This window comes from Nothobranchius furzeri, chromosome 16 (genome assembly GCF_043380555.1).
Source record: "Nothobranchius furzeri strain GRZ-AD chromosome 16, NfurGRZ-RIMD1, whole genome shotgun sequence".
Lineage (NCBI taxonomy): Eukaryota > Metazoa > Chordata > Actinopteri > Cyprinodontiformes > Nothobranchiidae > Nothobranchius > Nothobranchius furzeri.
In genome coordinates this window covers 50,978,841-51,005,872 of record NC_091756.1, presented here as the reverse complement: position 1 = coordinate 51,005,872, position 27,032 = coordinate 50,978,841, and the positions used below count along the sequence as shown (strand labels likewise).

At 42.8% G+C, this 27,032-nt stretch overlaps 1 protein-coding gene across 4 annotated transcripts in view; it reads left to right on the top strand.

Annotated features, from left to right (window-relative positions):
• The window catches only part of ebf3a (EBF transcription factor 3a), an 81,313-nt gene that overhangs the window by 8,214 nt on the left and 46,067 nt on the right, over positions 1-27,032 (top strand). For all 4 annotated transcript variants that reach the window (XM_015962482.3, XM_070545445.1, XM_015962481.3 and 1 more), the window contains exons 6-8: positions 7,491-7,559; positions 25,033-25,114; positions 25,799-25,916. In XM_015962482.3, coding sequence (XP_015817968.1) covers positions 7,491-7,559; positions 25,033-25,114; positions 25,799-25,916 — 269 coding nt within the window. The remainder of the gene's footprint in view (positions 1-7,490; positions 7,560-25,032; positions 25,115-25,798; positions 25,917-27,032) is intronic.

Genomic DNA, 27,032 nt, shown 5'->3' with positions numbered 1-27,032 from the left:
ATAGCATGCACCTGAAACAACACGCTCTAAATAACGTGCATCTTTCAAAATTTTTTTATTTGTGGTTTTTAGGGGTCAAAGGTTACAATACTAGCTTACTGTCTTTGTGTGTGTGTGTATATATATATATATATATATATATATATATATATATATATATATATATATATATATATATATATATATATATATGTATATATATATATATATATATATATATATATATATATATATATATATATATATGTATATATATGTATATATATATATATATATATATATATATATATATATATATATATATATATGTATATATATATATATATATATATATATATGTATATATATATATATATATATATATATATATGTATATATGTATATATATATATATATATATATGTATATATGTATATATATATATATATATGTATATATATGTATGTATATATATATATATGTATATATATATATATATATATATATATATATATATATATATATATATATATGTATATATATGTGTATATATATATATATATATATATATATATATATATATATATATATATATATGTATATATATATATATATATATATATATATATGTATATATGTATATATATATATATATATATATGTATATATGTATATATATATATATATATATATATATGTATATATATGTATGTATATATATATATATGTATATATATGTATGTATATATATATATATGTATATATATATATGTATGTATATATATATATATATATATACACACACATGTACCTTTGTTATTATTGTGTGTATGTGTTTCTGTAACAAGGGGATTTCCCCACTGTGGGATCGATAAAGTCTATTCTAATGTTCTTTAATTCTATCTGAAACAAAACGTTAGGTTATGCAAATATCCACTGTTCCCTGAAGGAGAGGAACGAGGTACAACGAAGGTACTATAGGACATCACGCCCTCGTGTGGCCTGGCTGAAGATACATATAATCATGCCTGTAAGGCAAATTAAAGTGACGCGGCGTGGAGGCCCTGCCCTCCACTTATAAGCGACCGCATTACTGTCATTCCTCAGTTCGATAGCCGCTCTTCACCGAGCTGGGTTGTGAAATGTGGCAGCCCTGCGTTGTACCTCATTCCTCTCCTTCAGGGAACAGTGGTTATATGCATAACCTAACGTTCCCTTTCAGTCAATTCACTTGGTACAACGACGGTACTATGGGACTTATTGAAACGCCCCATGAGCAGCTATCAAACCTGGCCTGAGATTGCAACCTAAGATGGCAAGTCAGATCCAGCAGAGAGAACCGCATGGGCCACTGAAGGGGCCAAAACATCCAAGTGGTAAAACCTCACAAAGGTGTGGGGTGTAGCCCAGCTTGCAGCTGAGCAAATGTCACCACACCTCTAGTAGAGTGTGCCCTGACCCCTAGTGGCAGCTGGGAGCCAGTGACGCTGTAAAACAGGGAAATGGCCTCCACAATCCAATGAGAAAGTCTTTGCTTTGACAAAGCTTTACCCATGGAGGGTTTGGCAAAACACAGAAACAGTTGGTCTGTTTTTCTGATCCGAGTGCGATCTATATAAGCCTGCAGAGCACGAACCGGGCACAGACAATGCAGTCTCCTCTGCTCCTCAGAGGCAAAAGGAGGACTATTGAAGCCCGAAAGCTCTATGGTCATCGAACCGTAGTTAAGCGGGATCACCTTAGGTAAATACGCAGCATTCGGATGCAGAGTGACCCTAGCTCCATCTGATGACATTTTCAGACAGAAAGAGTGAACTGAAAGAGCATGAAGGTCTCCCGCCCTTTTAGCCGATACAAGGGCTAAGACCAGAGCTGTCTTATGAGACAGAAGCTTCATACTGATCGAGTGGAGCATGCTCTTGAGCTCTGAATAGTAATCACCACAGCCGGGGGAAGACCTTTAGCTAACAGGTTGGACCTTTTAGTAGGCAGGCCTGCAGCTTCCACAGATGGGGGCGAGGGTGCAGCACATCCCCTTGTGCCTGTGACGGAAGGTCCTGTCTGATGAGGAGCTTCCATGGGGGGGGGGGGGGGGGGGGGGGGTCATCATACTGATGATCTCCGGGTACCAAGACTTTGTGGGCCACTGAGGGGACACCAAAATCCGAGACCTGCTGGACCTGCGCACTCTCTCCAGTACTGCTAGAATCAGTTCCACCGGCAGAAAAGCGTAGAGGAGAACGTTGGGCCACGGGTGTGCCAGAACATCCGATCCCATTGGAGCAGTCTGATCCATCAGGGAAAAGAACAGGGGACAGTGTCTGTTTGCGCTTGATGCAAACAGATCCACTACTGCCCTGCCAAACCTCAGCCAAATCTGAGACACCACCGGGGTGGAGCCTCCATTCCTTTGACAGAGGTCCGCCCCTGGAGAGCAAGTCTGCCCTGTGGTTGAGGTACCCGGGGACATATGCTGCTCTGAGAGACAGGAGATTCAGATTGCACCAGTGCAGCAAAGTGTGGGTCAGATTCAGTAGAGGAAGAGAACATGTTCCTCCCTGTCTGTTTACATATGACACCACAGTTGTGTTGTCTGTGCACACCAGCACACGTTGTCCTCTCAGGTGACGACTTAAGTGTTTCAGGGCCAGAAACACGGTTAACAGTTCCAGAAAGTTGATATGGAACCTTGACTGGGTCGAGGACCGTACCCCCCTCACCGCTAACCCCCCACACAGAGCCCCCCAGCCTCTGAGGGAAGCGTCTATGGTCACCACTATGCGTTCTGACACCCTCCCGATAGGGGAACTCTGGCACAACAGCCCTGGTTCTCTCCATGGGAGGAGAGCTACCATACAGGCTCTGGTGACCGTCAACCTCCGGCGGAGATGGCGTGAAGGATGGAGATGATGAGAGAGGACCCAATGCTGGAAATGTCGCATTTTTAACAGTCAGAGAGGCACCACGGCTATGGAGGAAGCCATCATCCCAAGCAGCTGTAGAGCTGTATGGAGTGTCAGTCTAGCTCCCAGCTGAAAGCGTGCTAAGCAGCTGCGTAGCGTGGCTATTCGCTGGTCCGGAGGCGCGCTCTGCTTGACCGAGAGCAAATTTCCAGCCCGGGGGAAGGAGAAACTTTGACTCGGAACTAGAGAACTGTTTCTGTAGTTCACGGAAAACCCCAGGGCTTCAACGTGGGAACGTACCCGTGCAGTGGGAGCTTCTGCCTGTGTTCGGGAACTCGCTACTAGAGCCCAATCGTCTAGGTAAGCGAGGATCCGGATGCCCTCCTCCCTGAGGGGGGCTAGTGCGGCTTCCACACATTTGGAAAAGGTGCGGGGCGCTAGAGCTAACCCAAAAGGCAGAACTGTGTACTCGTAAGCCTTCCCTTCGAAAGCAATGCGCAGGAACCGCCTGTGATCGGGATGGATTCCCACCTGGAAATAACCATCTGTGAGATTGATCATAGTAAACCAATCTCTGGGACTGACTGTATCCAGTAGCTGTTTGAGTGTTAGCATTTTGGACCTGTACGTGCGCAGATACTTGTTTAACACATGCAGATCCAAAATAGGGCGAAGTCCGGCCCCCTTCTTTGGGACAACAAAGTAGCGGCTGTACCAACCTTTGTTTGTGTCCTCGACAGGGAATGCTCGAATAGCTCCTTTCAACACTAGAGTCGGAATTTCCTCCCGTAACATGACCGCAGCGTTGGTATTTACACATGTCTGCACAGCAGAGTCGGTAACCTATGGCAACTGTGCGCTCGACCCAGAGGGACACTGCGCATGCTCGCCAGAGGTGAAGTTTCGCCAAGAGGCAACCACTCAGTGCACTGGTGGGGGAGCTGCTGCCCTCTGGCGGAACGGGAGGCTTTCTGAACATCATGTCTGCCACCGGAGGAAAGCTGCTGTTCTCCAGTAGAGTGGGTGAACACAGCTTTTCCCGCTCCCACAGAGGCCGATTGTAGACAGGATATGATGTGAAAATTGAGCTGTCGTTCACCAGCGGAGCGGGTTGACGCAGCTTTATGGGGCCAATTCGAGAAGCATTGTTGAGACACATTACATCCACACATTGTCGAGTGCAAACAGCAGTCTTTATTACATTTGTGTGCATGTTTTTGCAAACAGTACAACTCTCATCCCCTGGGGGTGGTAAACAAAGTCTCTTTGGAATGTGGGGTTGAACCGTAGCTGAACCGGTCCATTTCAACCATAGAAAACTGGGGTTTTGTAGTCCAACAGGGTCCAAAACCCGAACATGGTCGGTCCCAGGATTAGGACGACTGAGGTTTCTTTTTGCGGCTCACAGAGTGTTTACCTCACCAGATGGTCAAAACCATCTTTGTCCTCCTGCAGGAGGACAGCTCCCACCCCGTGTGCACTGGCATCAAAGTCCAGCTTAAACTGGCAGTTAAAATCAGGTGCAGCCAGAACTGGAAAACAAGAAAGCAAACCTTTGAGGTTTTTGAAGACATGTTGGCAGTCCTCGGACCAAACAAATGGGCAAGCGGGGCTGGTCAAGGAAGTTAGGGGAGCTGCCACTGACGAGAAGTCCCCATGGGGGCCTTCACTCCAGGCGGAGTGGCGAGGAGGGAAATACGGGATCCGAGCTGGGACTGAGCCCTTCACTGCCACTGGCGAGGCTGTCCTCTGAGGTAGAGGAGGTGAGGTCAGGTTCTTCCTGTCAGACCCAGACCCAGGTGTTGTGCGCCACCCTTCCCGTCTGGGGATAATGGAGCGTAGCGCTTCAGTCTGTTTCCGCTGGGCCTCAAACTTTGTTTGAATAGCGTCAAGGTAATGTCCAAACAGACCACTGGGTGAGACAGGCTCGTCCAGGTAGTTAGCCCTGTCCCTGTCAGGGACATTAGAAAGGTCAGCCACAAGTGTTTCTGAGCCACTACAGTTGAGGCCATACCTCTTCCCAACAGCAGGGCAACGCCTCAGGCAGCTCGCAGGATGTAGTCTGACGTGACCTGTATCTCATTGATGAGGGAGGTCAGTTGGCTGTCGGGTGGGACCCTTGCTCCAAGGTCCGCCAGGCAAAATGCTTGGTTGGTCTGGAGCATGTGGAAGAGCTGAGGACGCGGGCAGTGGAGGCCTGCACGTGGTAAATCTTCTCCAGTTGTGCAGCTGAGAAGCAGCATGGTTTGGAGGGTAGATTACTTTGGCCACTGACTCCGTTATTGCAGGTCGGGGCCAGGTAAGCCGCGAGAGAGGGCTCCATCGGAGGGAGGTTAACCAATCCCGCCATTTCTGCGCCATCGAGGTCCAAAAACTGACCGTAACCCGGGACCGTGGTGCGGGTGGATAGCGGCTTGGCCCAGGATGCCGTGAGCTCAGCCACAAAATCTGGGTACGGTGGCAGAAAGTTCTTTACCTCCGCTAGTTCCGAGGGGAGGTAAAACCCAGAAAAGCGGGAGCTCTTTTGTGCAGGTGGAGGAGCGGACCAGTCCACTTCTAGCCTCCCTGCTGTACGCCGGCAGAGCGGGAGAAAAGCGGGGAGGCTGAAGCAGCGGCTGGAGCTGAACACTCCACCGCTGAGAGGACATCCTCGTGCTCGAGTAAGTCATGACCATCGGGGCAAATGTCTAAAATGTCTCCTTCATCCTCTGCCAGAGGAGGAAAGTGAGAAGCATCTAGGTCTGGTCTGGTTAAATTGTCAGCCATCTCCGTCTGATCTGCCCAGCTAGCAGCGGGGACATCGATCACTAGGCTGTCCACGTCAGAGCCGGGCGAAGCCGGGGCCGAATGGAAAGGCATAGGGTCCTGCTGCAAAACTGCAGCATCTCCCAGGAGACGTTGTAGGAGCTTCATGCACCGTTCAAGCGTGGGATGGTGGAGTTGGCCACAGAACTCGCACACCTCCAGGTCCACAAGCACTTTCCTGGCATGGAGAATTCCCAGACAAACCGGGCACGCTTCGTGTAGGTCCTTCTCGTGAAGAAAGAATCCACAGCGCTGAGTACAGGGGTGCGAAGCGGCTTTCCGTGAAGCGACATCCGACACAGTGCTCATTGCAAAACACACACAGCGGAGCGAAAGCAGAGAAGCTGAAGAGCCAAAAAAGATAGCGCTAGGTGGGCAGGAATGCTAGCCAGAATGTAGTAGAGTCCAGTCAGTGAGCGGTTAAGCTATTTTTCAATAGCGCAGCTAGTTTTCAGGTGTGGAGTCAGCGAGATGAAGAGTGTAAGAACTGAGGAATGATGGTGACGCGGTCGCTTATAAGTGGAGGGCGGGGCCTCCATGCCACGTTACTTTCATTTGCCTTAGAGGCATGATTAAATGTGTCTTCAGCCAGGCCACATGAGGGCATGATGTCACACGAGGGCGTGATGTCCCACAGGAGGGCGTGATGTCCCATATTACCTTCGTTGTACCGAGTGATTCGACTGAAAGGGAAAACACCAGATACAACACACTGAAGACCAACAGAACTCTAAGGCAGAGAGGAATTTATCTCTGTCTGTCCCATAGTTCTTATCTGAATCTGGTGCCCTTGAAGCCTGTGAGGCTGAAGTGAAAACTCCCCCGTCAGAAGAAATGTGGAATGTTGCTGTCGCTATGCAAACCCTTTCTACCTATCCCAGCCTGGGCGGGACTGTGACCGGTGAAGGCCGTGGAACCGTATCTAGGAGTCACTGTGCCCTCTAACCCATTAATCTACCTCTCCTGTCCAAACTGAGGTGATGAGCGCTGCTCTTGCGGCTGCACGCACTGAAGTGAGGAGAGTCCCAGCCCTACCTCCCCAGCTAGTGGACACTTATGTTGTGTAATGTCTGAAGTCTGTGTGCATATCTGTCTGAGGTGTTTTTTTGCATAGCAAAGCTATCCTCTCTGTGGAGGGTAACTCTGAAGTGCCTTTTTCCCCCTCCCCGTGACTCTATCCTCATATAAACCCTCTTGATCTATTACGGTAGCGCGACTCGGGTTGCGAATGACTACAGTCACCAATTCTTGTCATGTGTCTATGTATTTATGTCTGATCTCAGAACTGTGTGTACTGAAACTCTAATTTCCCTCTGGGATTAATAAAGTATTTTTGAATTAAATTTGAATTGAATTCAATGACACACACCAGATAAAACACACTCTAAATGACAGACACCTGAAACCAATTGCACCACTGAAACAAAACACACCTGATACAAGGCACTTGAAATGACATATGCCTGAAACAACACACACTTGATACAACACACACACCTTAAACACCGCACTCTTGAAAAAAAACATGCCTAAGACAACACACGTGAAAAACACACATCTAAAACAACACACACTCATCAAACACACCACACACCAGAAACTATCACACACATGGAAAAACACACATCTTTGAGTCTTGTGATGGGGAAGCAACAGTTACTTAGGTCTTAGAACTGCAAATCAGAGGACTGAACATACGTGGATTGGAGGTGTCACCTGTGCATCCAGGTGCATCTGCTGTGTAGTAATGAAGTCTGATTGTAGTTTTTGACTGATGGAGCTGTTTGTCATTCTGCGTTTTAGCCGCTGCTGTGATAAGAAGAGCTGTGGAAACAGGAATGAGACCCCATCGGACCCCGTCATCATCGACAGGTAACTCACGTTTTTCTTGGCTGTCATGGATCTGTGTTCTAGGAGCTCCAACCTGATGGATGGATCAGTGTTTCATATTCACACCAACATGTCAGCCCTATTGTGTGATGATTCTGTCAGCGCAGCCCAACAGACACTGAAATGAATTAACATTCGTGATCATTCAAACATGGATCTGTGATGAAATTGTTAATTTCTGTAAGGAAAAAATAATTTATTTGTAATAGGAACAAGCAACATACTCATGTTTAATTATTGTGAGAGTTACATTATTTGTTTTCCAAAGATGACAGTGAGAGTTTTGATTGAAAGAATAAAATTTAGCAGTGAAAATATGATGAGAATATGAGGCAAAAAAATCATAAACTAAAGTAACTCATTTAAATGTAAACATTGTAAATACACATATGAATACAAACACACCACTGGTCGATGTGGAGGAGAAACACGCAAGTGTCATCAATTTTCTTTTTATTAATAAAAGTTCAGAAGGCAGTTACAGAAGTCATCATATGTGTAGGTGTTACACCAGCTACACATATCTAATGATTGGGTCTGACCCATCATCTCACCAGAACACTAAACAAGAAATAAAAAGTACTCTTACAGGCTCTGTTGGTAACTGCTAGTGACTGGCCTGTTTTTTTTATTTAACCAGGAAGAAAATCCCATTGAGACTCAAAAACCCTTTTCAGTGGAGACCTGATCAAGATAGGCAGCAGCAAGCATCACAGTTACAGAGAAAGGTTACACAGTTAAAACATGTGTATTAACAACACAAAATATAGTAAAATAGTTAAAAATCAATAAAAAGTTGGAAGCAATCTAAATGAAACAGTTACATGTCATGGAGTTGGCCTCAAGAGTTCTAGCTTAGATTTTTTTTAAAAATTACGAAATGTACTCGTTGTCCTGTCGACCTGCAGCATGATCCGAACTGAAGGTGCTAAGTGAGCAGAAGCTCTTTTGCCAGGTTCAGTGCGTGTGAATGCTGGTGATCAGCCTGCTGGCAACTGGCCTTCTGGTGACCGGTCTTTTGCTAAATGCAACATTTGGGATCGTGTTGGTCTGTTGGTGTGTACGTTAATAATTGGGTAGTTGGTAATTGGCCACACCTGGTCAGATGTGATTTACATCACATTTAGTGAACTTTGTAAAATAGATTTACATTCTCGGTTTACCAATTATTGGTGAGTCTCATTTTCCTTAATTTTATTTAAAAGTAGAGTCAGAACAAAACATTCTATTAAAACAAAGCTAATGTAAAACTGAACATTTAACCACCTTTTCATGAAGCTAGCCTTTCGTAAACACACAAACACACTTGGGCTGAAAATGTCAGACTGTGCAGGAGGTGGTTCCAGTTCAGCTGCTGCTCCAGTTCTGGATGTCGGGTCTGTTGATCCAAACTGAAAGATTGACAACAGAGAACTGACACAGAGCTCTTCTGTGTCTTCAAAGGTTTAAAATATTTTCTGTCTTAAATATTGAACCTGGATGTATACTCTACCTGAGCTAAAGTAGTCCAAGTATATTTACAAAATGATGTTGTTGAAACATTTATTCAGATTTCTCATATTGTAGAAATGTTGAAGACATTGAAATGATGGGATTGTTGTTCATCAGATCATGTTGAAAAATTTTTTTTAGATTAATGCAACATTAAAAGCTTCTCTGACCACCATGGTGCATTAGTAGATATGGCCAGTGGGGGAGAGCAGAGCGTACACTGATTAGCCACAACAATAAAGCCACCTCGCCTCATTGGTTTCAGTTCTTCTGCCCAAGCAAGTTGTCTCCAAGCTTCTACTTAACAAAACAACAGCTGGAAAATAAAATAAGTTGCTCAAAAGAGTTTGAAACATAGAAAACCTTCTCTGAAGATCCAGACCAAGATTTAGTTGAAGCAGACTATGTCGGTTAGGAATTGTTTCCATTGCGCCATCACCAAGTACATTAAGGATGTTGAATTAATGTACGTTTGGTTTAAGTCAGGAGGTTAGAGATATTGTGCTCTTAGCTTTGTGTGGCTTGTCAGAGTTTTGCTTCAAACCTGTGAATGTAAGGATGGTTCAGTCAGTCAGAGTCAATAAAATCTAATGCTTTTGTACCAGAAAATATCTTGCTGAGTTAATAAATGGTTCAGACCTTCTAGAACTCTCATTCTTGGACTTCTTTGTTCTGAATATTAACTAGCTGGATTAGAACAATGGTTGACAAACTTTTTCCTTGTATACACACATTAAAGAGACAATGTGTAGTTTTTATCTCTGGAAATATCCATTGAAATGTTGTTGAAAATGAATAAGAAGATGCCCAGATGTTGAAAAATATTGGCGGCTTCGTAACACATCACCATAAAAGTCGGCTTTGGTCCATATGTATTATGTCCCAGCTGATGCAGGACTGTTTGCTAGAATCCGAAACTGAGAGGTGGAATGATCAGCCTCAGTGCTGTTTTTGATATTTATTTTTTTTGTTTATTTTTGTTCAGTTTTAAGGTGATCCAGTATTGTCTAGTTATTTTATTCTGAACCATAACTTCCTGGTTTGGTTTGGACCTGGTTCTTACTGTCTGAAAGTCTGACTGTCAGACATTCTCTGACCCACATTACTTCTCCGGCTGAATGACACCCAGACAGCAGAACGTGGCTGAAGACAGTTGGTTTAAGGTGGTGTTAAGTTAAATGGATTACCGTCTGTGTGACTATACCTCCAGCTTGCTAAAAACATTGAACACTTGCTCTGGAGAACTCTTTCAGTTGAGATTTAACTGGATAATCTCAGATATGCTGACTGATCTAGTCTGATTGAGGCTGCACCTCCTCCTCCTCTCTCATTTTTGTCTGCCTCCCCCCTGCTGTGTTCCTCCCCCCCCCCCGCCCTCTTCGGTCCCATGAGGAATCATACACTCGCCTCTCCTTTTTTCACTCCCCTCCTTCCTCTCGAAAACCCCCTCCTCCTCTGAGCATTAATCCCCCCCCCCCCCCCCCCCAAATGCATGATGGGAAGGTCTCTTGTGTTTTTGGCAGCGTCCAGTGAACAGGAAACATGTCAGGGTCAGACTGTGCAGCACAGAGCACAACCACTCAGGGAAGCAGTCAGTTACAGCGTCTTCACATAAAACTCACATTGAGAAAGGACACATCTTAAGCTTTTTACCATTTTTTACTCTTTTATTCCAGATCATTAAAAAGACATTAATACTTTGTAAAATCAAATTTAACATGTTTATATTATTGAAATGGGGCTTTGTCAGACATGGTTCATATTTGAAAAAAGTGATTGATTTAAAGTCAAGTTTTCTTTTTTTTCATGTAGTTAAATCAGAATTATTACAGTGTTCATTGTGCAAAACTGGAAAATGCTGACGTATGGTATAAAAAGCAATACATTTTTGGATTAAAAAAATCTGATTATCACACAGAAGTAACATGTTTCACTTCTTTCATTTCTTTTTTAAATAATAACATGAATAGTTTACACATCAACCTTCTTTGCTTTTAGACTATTCTTGCCTGGTTTGTCAACACAGTTTAGCTCAGAGGACCCTCTTGAGTTACTCCATCTGTTTAACACCTTACCGTGCTTGTTTCTAGTGATTTTTTTTTCACATTCAACAAAACTCCAGTTGTTGTGTTCTTGTTTTTGGTGGAATTACTACCTCTGTTCATCACAGTAACTTCTGTCTTTTAGTCCTGATCTTGCTTTGGCCAGCATGTGAACACACATGTGTTGCCTTAATCCTCTACGCCTGACCTGCTCTCCAGCCTTTACTATAAACTCTGACCCTTGATTTTTATGTGGTTTTCCAGCGAGAGTCATAAACAATCTGAGCAGAGGCTAGTCAGAGCTCAGGTTAGAAGTAGAAGAAAGGATTTTTTAAATGGTAAATTACCTAATGCCTTCTTACAGTTCTACACCCCCGCCCCCCCGCCCCCCCAAAGTGCTTCACAACACAATCAGTCTTTCACCCATTCCCACACACATTGGCACTCTGGTGGTAATGCTACAATATAGCCACAGCTTCCCTGGGGCATTATGATGGAAGGCAACACTGCCAAATACTGGCGTCACAAGTCCCTCTGACCACCACCAGCAGACAATGTGGGTTAGGTGTCTTGCCCAAATACACAACATAGGATCAAACCTATAACCTTCTGATTAAAATATAATAGAATATAATGTAATTGAATAGAATAGATGTTATTGATCCCACAGTGGGGAAATTCACTTGTTACAGCAGCACCAACACTTAAGAGAATAATTTGAAGAAAAATAATAACAAAGGTACATGTATACACATACTGTAGGCAGTAGTCTAGTATTGTAACCTTCGACCACTAAAAACACGAATAAATAAGAAAACACTTGGGTTGAAGCTGGTTTCAACACTGCAACATACTGCAAGAGACACGGAAATACTATGTAAATCCAGTATTGAACGAGTATTGAACCCATACTGAATATTGCAGTGGTGTTATTGTGTAACAGGATGATGCCAGTGCAGCTTAAACTGATGAGTTATACACTCTTACTGCAGAGGGGATGAAAAATCTACAGTAGGTCTTACATCTGAGATGTCTCAGTCTGCCTCTGAAGGAGCTGTCCATGGTCTCCACAGTGGAACGAAGGGAAAAAAGAGAATAAAAATGAAGAAAGTTAACAAGTGAGCCCAGAAATACTCAATTCACAGAAACACCAACTGAAAAAGAAGCTAGTGAGAGAGATAAGGGTGCACAGGTCACACCAAAGCCAACCTGGACAGGTGAGTTTCAGTTGCTTTTTAAAGGAGATCACTGAGTCCACTGATCTCAGGCTCAGGGGGAGAGAGTTCCAGAGTCTGGGGGCCACAGCAGCAAATGATCTGTCACCTTTGGTCTTTTGCCTGGTGCTGCACAACCAGTAGGCTTTGGTCACTGGACCTCAGGGACCTGCTGGGTGTGTAGGGACTGAGAAGATCACCAATATAAGATGGTGCTTGTCCATGTAAGGCCCTAAAGACCAGAACCAGGATCTTGAAATGAACCCTGAAGTTGACTGGCAGCCAATGAAGCTGGAGGAGAAACGGGGTGATGTGGGTGTGTTTGGTAGCCTGGCCTGTCAGACTCGTCCTCTGTTTAATTCTGCACAGAGAAAGAGTCTGGTAACTCACAGGCAAAGAGGCACACGAGGGGCGGGACTAGGCAGCTCAAAAATAACCAATAAAAAAAAAAGACAGAAATGCCGACTGTACCGCGTGACGTTGTAGTTTTTTAGCTGTAGTGAAAAAAGGTGTCTGGCAATGGCGCAAACATCTTTTATTTTTTTTAGAAGAAATGCTTTTAGCACTTCTACTTGTTGTGGTTTAAAAGACATTCAAGTCATTTAGAACAGAGGAAAGAGCCGCAACGAACTCCGCCACTGTCTTCATTGTTTATGAGAAACTGAGCGTCGCTGTGTGTGACGTCTGCGATGCTGTAGTTTTTTAGCTGTAGTCAAAAATGGCTTCTGGCGACAGTGCAAACATCTTTCTTTAGAAGAAAGGCTTTTAGTGCTTCTACTTGTTGTTGTTTTAAAGACATGTCCAAGTCATTTAGACCAGAGGAGAGAACCACAGCGAACTCCGCTTCAGTCGCCATGTTTATGGCAAACTCAGTGTTATGGTGTGTGACGTACGCTACTCAGCACTGATTGGCTCAGTTAGAATTCTTGGGGGTGGGGTTATTTGAATAGGAGAGTCCCCAGAGCCTTTCTCTGTGCAGAATAAAACAGAGGAGGAGTCTGGCGGGCCAGGCTATGTGTTTGGAGGACTTGGTCAGAAGCCGAGCACAGGCATTCTGAACCACCTGCAGACGGTTCAGGGAGGTTCTGCTCAGACACGTGAAAAGAGAGTTACAGTAGTCTAAGCGTGAGGAGATGAAGGTGTGGAGAACTGTCTCAAGTTCAGAGCAGGACAGAATGGGACTCAGCTTAGCAATGTTCCTGAGATGGAAGAAGGAAGAGAGAACAAGAGAACTGAAATGAGAATCCAGGGTAAGAGCTGGGTCACAGGTCACACCAAGATTCCTGACAGAGGGTTTGGTGTGAGAAGCAAGCTGAGCAAGAGAGTCTCTGACTTTGGGAACCAGCTTGTCTGGGGCACAGACGGGTGATGCTGTATTATGTCCCAGCTGATACAGGACTGTTTGCTAGAATCCTAAACTGAGAGGTGGAATGATCAGCCTCAGTGCTGTTTTTTTTTTTCAGTTTTAAGGTGATGAACTGGTTACAGTTCTGATCGACTATTTTTAAAGGGTTCAGGCCTGCAGGGTGTGATGTGTCGGGCTCTTTGTTCTGTGTGCTGGGTTGGTGATGATGGGATGATCCAGCTGAACTCTGTGAGAATGTTTTAACACGATGATCTCCAGTCACCTTAACGTCTCTGCTGTCTTTAAACTCATAAAATCCTCTCGGTCGATTTTTCTTTCTGCTCGTTTGTAACTGATGATGATGGTGATGATGGGACTGGCTCTCATCTTTTTCATGCTGCAGCTCTGAATACCTGATGTGAGAAATTTTTTGGAGGGGTACAATCTCCCGTCTGCGAAGGTCTCTTGTGTCTGCCGCGTGGGATTATGGGAGGACGACACACTGTCAATCATTTAGCGAGCGTAGGTGTGATTTCCCTCTCATGCTGCAGGTCGGTTTTGGATGAATCTCATTACTGGTCGTGTTTCAGGGTGACTGACAGCAGAATAATGTTTGAGGGCCCCAGAGGGCCTTGGCCGGCTAAATGTTAAATGTATGAATGCATGGGAGTCAATGGAGAGATGAAGTGTAGCTGAATATTTTTCTTCCTGGGAAACAGTCTCGGAGTGAAGAGTGTGACCCTGAACACATCATCTGCAATGTTTCACACAGGAAGCAACGCAACACAAACACCACAGTCACACACAGCTGACACACACCTGACTCACAGTTCACAGGTCAAAGTTTGAAGACAGTTTATCCACAGAACAACTGAATCAAAATAGGAAATACCTTTCATTTACTAGTTTAATGATAATAAAGATGAGGTGTTGTTAAAAAGCGACACTGACCAGTTTTTAACACTTTAACCAAACCCTTTAAAGGTGTGGAACACTGAAAAAACCTTTTTTAGTGATCTTTATCCCGATTATAATCAGTCACTCTGAGTTTTTCATGCAGGATGAACACTAAAACAGTCTCCTATTTCCTTCATTAGCTTCTGATTGTGGACTTTTAAGTGCTAATATGTTTTGTCCTACCGTGTGGATCTTTGTACTTCATGCCTCATATAGTATCAGTTGGCTAATATTAGTGTTAGCTCGTTGTTAGTGCTAGCTACTGCAGGGTTGTTGACAGTTGTAATAGCACTTTCAACCAGTAGGATGGAGAAGCTAGCCACTGTTACTTTAAAAAAATGAAAAATTACCAAAACATTTCCATAAGCCATTTTGTGTTATTCCTAAAATGTGTCTCGCCCTATATTCATCAGAAATAATTCAATCCTAAAAAAAAAAAAAAAAAAAAAAAACTAATTCCAAGTTAGTGGTTACCTTTGTTGAAATTAACAACTCTAACAGCAGTCAAGCGTCAAAAATCATTGCTCCCTTTAATTTCAGTCAGTTATTCAGTTGAATAAATTAACTGTTATTAATCAACTGTTAAAAATTATCCTCATCTTTATCATCATCATCATCATCATCATCACATACACAACATTTAACAAACCTTCAAATCAGATCTTTGGTTCACGATCATGAAAAAACTGTCAGGGGAACAACGTGTCAGGGTGACTGACAGCAGAATAATAATATATATATATATATATGTATATGTATATGTATATGTATGTATATATATATATATATATATATATATATATATATATATATATGTATATACAGACACACAGGTAGCCATTAAGCATCACAAAGAGTTCCCTTTTAGCTCAATTGTTGCGACACAAGGTGACGCCACAATGGCGGCAGAACACGACGCCAATTTACAGAGGGAGGAAGGTGCCTCACTGCAGATGACGCTATGGTACTGATTTATTTACTTGCGCTATTTAGGGTAAATATTTGCGCTGGTGTTATTTTTATTATTTAGTCACTGAAAGCATCATTTGTGCTACCTGCTCCTCTGCTGAAGCTCTCAGTCTGCCGCGTTTCATCTCCTGAGGAGATATTTCTCCTGTTCTTTCTATCATTTCAACATAAATAACATAAATGTCCTACCTTATCTTTCCATTTACATAAAAAAAACAATATATAATATATTGCATCAAAACATTTCTTGAATTGAATAGAATTACAATATCTGACTCGCCAAGTCCCGTTCAGTTATGTACACGACATTTCCAAATCATGGACAGGTTAGAAAACACAAATACCTCAGTCAAAGCACAAAAATAACTTAAGTAGAATCCTCAGTTGTTTTATTTCTTCATGGCAGCAGCTCAGCAAAACCGACTGAATCTCTCTCTCAGTTTCAGTGAGAATCTTCGTCTTCGTCTTCGTCTTCCTCCGCTTATCCGGGTCCGGGTCGCGGGGGCAGCATCCCAATTAGGGAGCTCCAGGCCGTCCTCTCCCCGGCCTTGTCCACCAGCTCCTCCGGCAGGACCCCAAGGCGTTCCCGGACCAGATTGGAGATGTAACCTCTCCAACGTGTCCTGGGTCGACCCGGGGGCCTTCTGCCGGCAGGACATGCCCGAAACACCTCCCCGGGGAGGCGTCCAGGAGGCATCCTGACCAGATGCCCAAACCACCTCAACTGGCTCCTTTCAATCCGGAGGAGCAGCGGATCTACTCCGAGTCCCTCCCGAATGTCCGAGCTCCTCACCCTATCTCTAAGGCTGAGCCCGGCCACCCTACGGAGGAAACTCATTTCGGCCGCTTGTATCCGCGATCTCGTTCTTTCGGTCATTACCCAAAGCTCATGACCATAGGTGAGGATTGGGACGTAGATCGACCGGTAAATCGAGAGCCTGGCTTTCTGGCTCAGCTCCCTCTTCCCCACGACAGATCGGCTCAGCGTCCGCATCACTGCAGACGCCGAACCAATCCGCCTTTCGATCTCCCGATCCCTCCTACCCTCACTCGTGAACAAGACCCCGAGATACTTAAACTCCTCCACTTGAGGTAGGACCTCTCCCCCGACCCGGAGGTGGCAAGCCACCCTTTTCCGGTCGAGAACCATGGTCTCAGATTTGGAGGTGCTGATCCTCATCCCAGCCGCTTCACATTCGGCCGCGAACCTACCCAGCAAGAGCTGAAGGTCAGAGCTGGATGAAGCTAGGAGGACCACATCATCCGCAAAAAGCAGAGACGAGATTCTCCTGCCACCAAACTCGACACACTCCACACCACGGCTGCGTCTAGAAATTCTGTCCATAAAAGTGATGAACAGAACCGGTGACAAAGTGAGAATCGATGGTGAGAATCGAGGGGAAATTTTGAAACAACCCGGTTGGCTGTGGCTGGTCACATGGGTTACGCTGCTACTTGTCCTTTTCAAAATAAGAGTCTGAACCAAGATTTCAGCTATTTTACATCTATTTACCTGTAAACCCCATGACTTTGTAAAGTTTTTTGTTCTTTCCAATATATTCTAATCACAAATAGATATTATATCCTGAATTATAACATTCCTGGTGTTTTAAATACATTTTAAACACTTTTAGTCTATTTATGGATTATTTATCACTTTTAATGTAATTTTCATGACAGTTTTTATAACTTTTTATTCATTTATTGAGATCTGTTATCCAGGGTTACACAGGCACCACCGGTCCCTCCAACCACCACCAGCAGGCAAGGTGGGTTAAGTGTCTCTACCAACGACACAACAGCAGCATTATCTGGTCGGAGCCGGGATCAAACCTGCAACATTCCGATTACTGGACAACCCGCTGTACCTCCTGAGCTACTGCTGTTCTTTTACAGCTTTCCACAGCTGCTCATCGTCTCTTTTACTGCTTCTGTTTGCTCCTCCTAGCTCCTTTCCCACCTCTTCCTTCATTATCTTAGAAGCAGAAAGACAAGGAGCAAGTGAAGTAATTTGGAGGAGATGAATCTCCTTCACCTAATTGGTATTTACCAGGTGTCTGCTCCTCTTTTTGTGTGTGTCTGAGTGTGTCTGTGGGAATATTGATCGTCAGTTAGTGTAGCGGTTTGCAGTGCTTTAGCATTGATTAACGATTTACATAGGGATGTGTGTAAGTGCATGTGTGTGTGTGTGTGCTAGTATTTCGGGGGACAGTTGAATGTTGCATCAGAAGGATAATTAGGTACAAAGATCCCTGTGTCACTATCTCTCTCTCACACACACACACACACACATGCACGCACGCACGCACGCACGCACGCACGCACACACACACACACACACACACACACACACAGAGTATCTGTGTATTTGTTTTGTTTTTACTTTATTTGTTTGATCATTCTATAACAAGCTCCAAATGAGGCGTCTCATTAGGGCAACTAAAACAGATGTAAACATAACAGTTACCATGGCAACAACGTTTTACCTTCCCTCATGCAATAGTTGAGTTACAATAGGGTTACCTATCAATGCTAATACAATAAATTTTATTTAATTTTTATAGTGCCAAACAAGTGTCGTCTCCAGGCACTTCCCACAGCAAACATTCCAGTTGAACTTACACATCACTGCACTGAGTCCAGTTCATTTTGCCAGTTAGTCAAACGTTTCCTATGTAAGGAAACCCAGCAGAATGCATCGAGTCACTGACTTGTGTCAGAGACACCAGTCTCCATGCTAAGCAAGCATGTAGCGACAGTGGAGAAGAAAACTCCTCTTTAACAGGAAGAAACCTGGCTCCGTGTGAACGGCCATCTGCCACGACGACTGGGGGGTTGAGAAGACAGAGCAGTAATTCTTATTATGTTAAAGAAAGTAAAAGGTTCACAACAAAGAGGGAGAGCATTGGCAGTAGTGTGCCAGCTGATGGCCTACTAAAAGAAGTATGCACAGCCAATCAGAACACCGAACACCAGACCTGCTGATGCTGGTGTAGTTGTTGGCTAATGGGAGTCACTGACTCGTTCTTCTTTTTTCAAAGTTGATGTAGTGAAACTTTATTTGACAGAGATGTTATTAATGAATTTCCAAACATTTAGCTTACAAAAAAAAACCCTCCCACACGGCTTAAACACACATTAGGTAGTGACTCACGTCAGATTTCAACTCGTATCATGTTCTGACTCATCAGGTAACAACTTGTATCAGGCAGTGGGTCCCTCAGACTCAGCTTTATTTATAAAAACAAAACACAGTTCCTGAGGTCTCATTATGTTCTGCGTGGCAACGAAAAACAAAACATATAAAGTAAAGATTCACAGACTAGGTTAATCACTTAAACAACTGACAAAGGAACAGATGAGTGCTATATTACACTGCTGGTCCATCTTGGTCAGGTGCTTTGTAAATAAATATGTTTTGTTGAAGCTGATCAGAAAGTCACTCATTAAAATATAAAAACATTCGTATGTGTGTATTTATCAACATGTTTATTCAAAATACATCTTTACTGCTCAGAGGAAAATCATGGAACAATTTCTGCGGTGGATGAATCCGAGTCAGTCGCTGTCCAGAATATGTGAGGAAGCACGATTATAATGTGTGAATGGAGAGGAATCACTACTTTTACTGTTAATAACCTCCTCCTCTGTATTTTGTCTCAATGAGAAGGAGGAGGAGGAGGTGTCTGTTTTCATTTTCTGTGAAGAAGGAGATGATGGACTCCTCATTATCTAATTTAATTACCTCATCACACTCCTCCTCCTTTTCTGGACACCATGCAGTCTTTAAATCCAGAACAAGACTGTCTGGCTGTAAGAGAGAGAGAGAGAGAGAGAGAGAGAGAGAGAGAGAGAGAGAGAGAGAGAGAGAGAGAGAGAGAGAGAGAGAGAGAGAGAGAGAGAGAGAGAGAGAGAGAGAGAGAGAGAGAGAGAGAGAGAGAGAGAGAGAGAGAGAGAGAGAGAGAGAGAGAGAGAGAGAGAGAGAGAGAGAGAGAGAGAGAGAGAGAGAGAGAGAGAGAGAGAGAGAGAGAGAGAGAGAGAGAGAGAGAGAGAGAGAGAGAGAGAGAGAGAGAGAGAGAGAGAGAGAGAGAGAGAGAGAGAGAGAGAGAGAGAGAGAGAGAGAGAGAGAGAGAGAGAGAGAGAGAGAGAGTGTGTGTGTGTGTGTCAGTGGTGACTGACAGCTGACATTAAGTTGTTTAGAAGAGAAATGTCAGTCTCTGAATATTCCTATGCCTTTATTTGACCCTGTCTGGCTGCCGTAGAAGCGTCAGCACCTCTCCGTCAGACAAAAAACATTTTCTGATGGGGTTCAGGGTTTGGTTCTGTTCTGGTTAGAGCTCATAAACCGGTCCAGATTGCTAGATATAAAAACAAGGATTGGCTTGTTGAACAGCATAAAAGGAAATTTTACAACTATATTTATTCAGGTCGTTACACGGGTGTTGATGTGAGGTCAGCAGCAGTCCATGAGGTTTTGGTGGAACCAGAAACCAAACTGAGTTAGGTTTATAGTGCTGTGGTCACAACCTTTCTTAGTTGTAATATATTAGAGGTAAACACATGCAGACATGTTTTGTTCTGACATATTGACTCAGCTGATTTTAAACACATCTGTGACACATCTGGATCTCTGCCTAAGGTCTTTTTGAGTAGCTGCTGCAGTGTGTGTTAAACTGCGCCTGTTTGCATTATTGTGTGTGTTACAAGATGTGACAGCTGCTGCATTCACAATGAAACACAAAACTTCAACCATGTGCACAATCACACAATTTGTCTCCGTGTGTGTGTGTGTGTGTGTGTCAGTCAGTCATCATAGCTTTTAATTAGCTCCAAGTCTAAACCAGCTGTAGACGTTAATTAGCAAAAATCTGCTCAGCATTTGGTGATAATGAGATTGACAAGCCCATGCACATCTGACCAAACACACACACACACACACACACACACACACACACACACACACACACACACACACACACAAACACAGAGCGAGCTGAGCTGAACTTATCAAGGTCATTGAAGATTGATTCACATGGTGAACAGCTGATATGTTTGGTTGAGTTTTTGCGATCAGGTGTATTCTTCCCATCACTGAGACACTGAAAGGTCCAGAGATGTCCAACCCTTGATAAGTGACAGAGGTTCTGGTTAAGATAGAGACACATTAAAGCTACAATGGCTAATTTGGAAAACAAATTAGCTTCTTAACAACATTCTAAAGTAGTATATTGTGGAGATAATAAATAAATAAATAAAGTGATTCTCTTGTATTTGTCTAAAAAGCTCCACCAATACCACGTCCCGGACCACCGTACTTCCCTGGGTTATCCATTCATCTCTCACTCATGTATTTAACAACAGAACACCACTGGCGTGAGAGGTTCTCCACTCAACAACATCAGAAAAGGAGAAACAGCTGGCTGCTACCACTTCAACTTTGAGACAAACTACCAGAGTCCCAGAAAGAAAACACCATTAGAAGTCACGGAAAACAAAATATGTATTGACCTAGAGGACAGGGCCTGGTGTGTAGCACTGTCTCTATTCCTTCGGCATCTCAGATTTTCAATTCTGGCAGAAGTGTCTCAGGGAAGATACCGAGGGGAGGGGTGAGTGTTCCGTTACTGTTACACCCCTCTGTGGGCTCAGCTAGGAAGGAGAGGGGAATAAACATAAGAGGGACGAGTTTAACGCAAAGTAACCCTTATGGGGAGAAAAAGGCTTGACAAAGCAAAAACCAAACTCAAAGTGTCCTTGTCTTTACAAAGGGTTTATTAAAAAGAAACAAAAAACCAAAAGAAGGGGCCAAAACCCTTACCAAGAAATTAACCACGCTGTTTATTTAATTAACTAAAAATGTCCAAAGGACCAACCTCTATAAATCCTAAAATAAATCTCCTTTATTTAAAAAGGATTGGAACTTAAGAAGGGGCAAAATCCCCACCAAGTAGTTAAACAAGGTTTGTCTAAAAGACAAACCAAACTAAAAGTACTAAATTAACTAAAGTTGTCAAAACACCCAAAATAGCTCAGGGAACCGAGACTTCAAAAGGGGAAAAAAACCCACCTGGTAATTTATCCAAAGGTAGTTTGAAAGACTCACCAAACCAAAGATTACCTGTCAACTAAGAATATCCCAAACTCAAAATTTCCTAAGATTACTTTTCTCAAAAGTAAGCAACACAACCTGGTTTTAGCCACAAGACTGAGATAACCACCAAGGGGAGAGAACACACGTTGCTGCTGCAACCTACAAACATTTCTCTCCCCTGATGAGCTCTAGCTGGCTGCTTTTGAAGGGCCAGCTGATGAGTTGAAAAGTCCCAGCTGGCCGTGACTGCTGCTCTGGCGCTGTCCATGGTCCTGAAGTAAAGACAGCTTCCCAAGGAGCAGCTGTCCAAGGTGCTGCGCTGCTGAACTGCTGGTCAGGGAAACGGAGTGCAGCACACCACTGGGCTCCAAAACGGCGGCGGCCGTTAACAGTGACTGTGTTTGAATTGAAAACCTAGCATGCTTTGCAGATTTGTTATAACAGCTTTTAATACAAGAATAAAGACTCAATAGAGAACAAGTCTAAAAAAATGTTCAAGTTCAGGAACCAGTAATTATTGTGTGTGGTGTTGTAATAGGACATTTTAAAACCTATAATCTATAATCTATACACCCGTACATTTCAGAATACTTTCACTTTTTGCATCAAATCTTAAATATCTTCTCTGGTCAGGGAAACGGAGTGCAGCACACCACTGGGCTCCAAAACGGCGGCGGCCGTTAACAGTGGCTGTGTTTGAATTGAAAACCTAGCATGTTTTGCAGATTTGTTATAACAGCTTTTAATACGAGCATAATGACTCAATAGAGAACAAGTCTAAAAAAACGTTCAAGTTCAGGAACCAGTATGAATTATTGTGTGTGGTGTTGTAATAGGACATTTTAAAACCTATAATCTATACACCCGTACATTTCAGAATACTTTCACTTTTTGCATCAAATCTTAAATATCTTCTCTTTGTTTCAGTGTCCAGTCTTTGTCCTCTCAGTGAGTTCATTTCAATCTTAGTTGATCATAAATTAAAATAAATTTTAAGAGAAGAATTTTTTATGTGTTTTAAATAGTTGTTTCTTCTTCTTCTTCTTCTTCTTCTTCTTCTTCTTCTTCTTCTTCTTCTTCTTCTTCTTCTTCTTCTTCTTCTTCTTCTTCTTCTTCTTCTTCTTCTTCTTCTTCTTCTTCTTCTTCTTCTTCTTCTTCTTCTTCTTCTTCTTCTTCTTCTTCTTCTTCTTCTTCTTCAGAAAATCAGTTTTCTGTTAAACTCCAGCATCTGCTGTAAGACAAAGAGTCACCTAAGTGAAGCAGTTTAAATGAATTGCTTCATGTTAACACACACATAGGACTGAGCTTAAATCACACACACATAAACGTGCACACACACATGCACTGACAGGCACCCACATACACACGCCACCATCAGCATAATTCATCCGCACACTGTGACTACATTTTCTACCTCATAGAGCAGATTAACTCCAACATTGAGAGAGTGTGTCACTGTGTGTCATCATAAATCTCTATGTAACTGTGTGTGTAAGTGTGTGAGTGACACAGTGTGTGTTTTCAGGTTCAGTGTGTGTGACTTCTGGTCTTTGAAGAGATAAATTTGTACTGTGTCCTCATTTGCTGCTCATAGATAGCAGTTAGAAACCCTTTTGGTGTGTGTGCATGTGTGTGTGTGTGTGTGTGTGTGTGTGTGTGTGTGTGTGTGTGTGTGAAGTGTGCAGGTGTGTGTCTGGTCTTTCCTGCTCATCACATAACAAATTGAGAGTTTAATCTGTTGGACATGTAGATTTACAACCTCAATGTTTCACTCAGAAGAAGCAGGACAGGACCAAAGGACAAAGGAAACATGCAAAGAGACAAAAGGATGAATGAAAGGAAAGATAAAACAAAGAAAGATGAAAGATAAGAATAAGAAGGTAGAATAATAGAGGAAACATGGAGGAAACCAGGATAGAGATGGGAGGATGGAGGAAATGGGAAAGAAGATATGAAAGAGATGAAACAATGCAGGACACAGAAGTGGAGGAAACAACGGAGAATACACAAGGACTAAAGACACAAGGGAGGAGACAGAAAGAAAAATGACTGAGGAAGGGAGAGAAGAGAAAAAACAGAGGGAAACAAGAGGGGAGACGAAGACAGGAAAGAATGATGAGATGAAAGGATGAATGAAGTAAGGGAGGAGATGGAAGAATAGAGGTTACATTTAATGAAAGAAATGAGAAACACAACAAAAGGCAGAAAATATGAATCTAGAGATGAAAAGACAAAGACATAAGGGAGGATAAGAAAGGATGGAGGAAAAGAGGGAGAGGATATATGGAGGAAAGAGTGGGAGCAGAGGAGGAGGTGAAGAGAACAGAGATATTTTGTGTCTTCTGTCTGAAGATAAAGTGACGATCAGCTGGGAATGCTTATGCTGAGTGGTTACCTCGGTGATAAGACTGCCTCTGTGTGAGCAGCTGATTAGAGGTCAAAGGTTATCTTCAGACACATCAGCGAATCGGGAACAGATTCCGGCAACTGCTGGGAGACCAACAACAACACCTGTGACAACAAAGTAGGAAACACTAAAGATGTGATAGAAGTGAGCTGAATTACTACGTACGAGAAGGAAGCATTATACATCTATTTGTGTCGTGTTCAAGTGAAGATCAAACCTCTAAGTCTCCTGATCCATGTTCTTCTTGACAAGGTCTCAGATCCAAATGGATGTTTGGATTTTCCTTCAGAACAAAGTTAAAACTAAAGAGTGAAAGGACACATACCTGTATAATTGTTGATTAACTGTAGAGTCATCAGGATCTCTGTAGGAGGTGTGAGGATTATTTTAGTTCTTGAAGCTTTGAAGTGGTTCATATTATTATTGACTATTAATTAACCTGATTGGATCAGGAGATTCTCTTTGTGCAGTTTATTTACAGAGCATCTCTTTTGAGGAACATGTTTTGTGTGTCTGGTTCAGGGTTTTAGCTGACTGTGTGCATTCAGATGGGTCTCTGAGTCACATGACTCCTGGTTGGTTCGAAGGGGTCATTAAAGTCCACTGGCCCAGACTGAGTTGCTCTAATTCTGGATTTCCAGACGAATTAAATTCAGTTTTTCTCAATGTTTTTTTTTTGAGACCCAGATATGAAGGCATACAAAAAGAAAATTGGCACCAGTATTTCTGAATCAAAAGAGCAATTTTGATCTCTCACACACTAAAGAATTTTATTTATGTTTTAATTGCATTATGCTGCATTTATTGTCATTCACTGTCTTTTAAATAATGTCTTAGTGTCTTGTTTATCTGAACTGTAAATCACTTTCATGAATTTCAGTTGCTGTTGAATTAATTCACTCCGACTCCCCCACCCCCCACCCCCCACCGTGTGTGTAGGTTCTTCCTCAAGTTCTTCCTCAAGTGTAACCAGAACTGTCTGAAGAATGCAGGAAACCCTCGAGACATGAGGAGATTTCAGGTAAAACACGTTTATGAATTCATTTCCCTAAAGGGCAGGACATGGCTTTGGAGGACCTGACGTACCCAAAATGCATTGCAGCAGGGCGGCCTAAGGCTTATTGCTTTGTAGATATAATATGAGAGGTCAGCCAGGACCTTCCTTTGTCAGTCACGTGCTCTTCCTGTCTGGATTTAAACGTCCTAAAGTTTGTTGTTTTTCCTTCCAACATATAGTGTAGGCTATGACAAATAAAATTATTATTTTAAAATAATAATAATATTTGTTATTGTTACCCTTCACAGAAGGACTGAATAAGTAATGTTTTACAAAACTGAACTTTAATCGAATCGCAGCACATCTAATTTCACACTTTTCCTCTGATGACACAACAAAACCAAAGATTTTTAAGACAGCGATCTGAAAAGGCAGGACGCCAGACAAAGAGAAATCCAGAGTTTAATCACAGATTGGTTGTAAGTGACAGTCAGAAGTTGAAACCTGGTGTGACAAAAGAATATAAATGATTTTATTGTTCCAGTGTTTGTGTTTAGTTTATCAAATCAGAGTTTAATGTCAGAGAGTAACAGTTGTCTATGAATTGAAGGGATCTCAAATTTGTTTGCTGCTTTGATTTCGATCGGTGGAGAAGACCGGCCTATTTTTCAGCAAACTATTGATAATGTTTTCCATGTGTCTTTACAGGTGGTAGTTTCCACAACAGTTAATGTCGATGGTCATGTTCTCGCAGTCTCTGACAACATGTTTGTACACAACAACTCTAAACATGGCCGCCGAGCCCGAAGACTGGACCCATCTGAGGGTATGCATCTTTATTCAGTCTTACATGTTCCCTTTGTGGCTTTTTTTTGTTGTTGTTTTTTAATTCCATTCAGGTTATGATCATCTGCTGATCTGATAAAAAAATCATGATTACAAGATTAGAGACAGGTCAGAAACAGATTAGAAACATTCTAAATTAGCTGAATATTGTGAGCTGTGTGTTTGCTGTATGACTCATCACGCTTTAACATCAACACACACACAGTTGCAAAATGCTCTCACGTACATCATCGCAGATCAGCAGTTTAAAGACATGCTGACTGGAATAAAGACGTTCTGGCTGTAACAGCAGATGTTTTGGATGCTGCTCTGACAGCAGGAACCTGAGCAGCCGAGCAGAGCAGCCTAATGTGCTCTTTGAAGACAAATCAGCACAGTGGATTGTGGGTAAGAAGACCAGACACTTCTTCGTCCCCCGAGAGGACCGAGTATGTGTGTGTGTATTTTTGTGGGCCGTTCACCCTCTTTAATTGCCCTCCTAATTAAAGACAGTCACCATGGTAACCACCCCACCCAGTCAGAGCAGAGCAGTCCCGTGGGCTTGGGTCGTCTCTGCTTGCTTGTTCCTCAAAGTCCTGGTGCAAGCCCAAGAAAACCAGAGTATCAGCAGCAGACTCGCTCTGACTTCACTTCAAATCCCCATTTTTATTTTCTAAATGGGGACAGATGTTTCCTCAGAATGTCCAAAAAAGAAAAGAAGTACAAACACCGACTCAGAAAATTAAGGAAACAGTTTAACTGACAGCAATCAAACATTTCAGTGTTGTAAAAATAACCATTAAACAAATAAGTTATGTAATTTTAAAATAGATTTAAAATGGTCAGGACTCATTTTCACTGGTGTAAACTGGTATGAACTAGTCTCAAGTATCTGACACCTTTATGTTTAATTTATGTTGTTTCCACGGATGTAAACTGGCATGTACCAGTTTGGAGCTTATTGAATCTCTCTACACTGATTTATCTGGTTTGCAGATTTAAACTGGTTGCAACTTCATAGAACTTGTTTGCGTGATTTAAAACTGGCATGAACCAGTTTGGAGCTTCAGACGTGTCTACAGAAAAGTCTCAAATTTAAACAGATTCAAATGGTTTT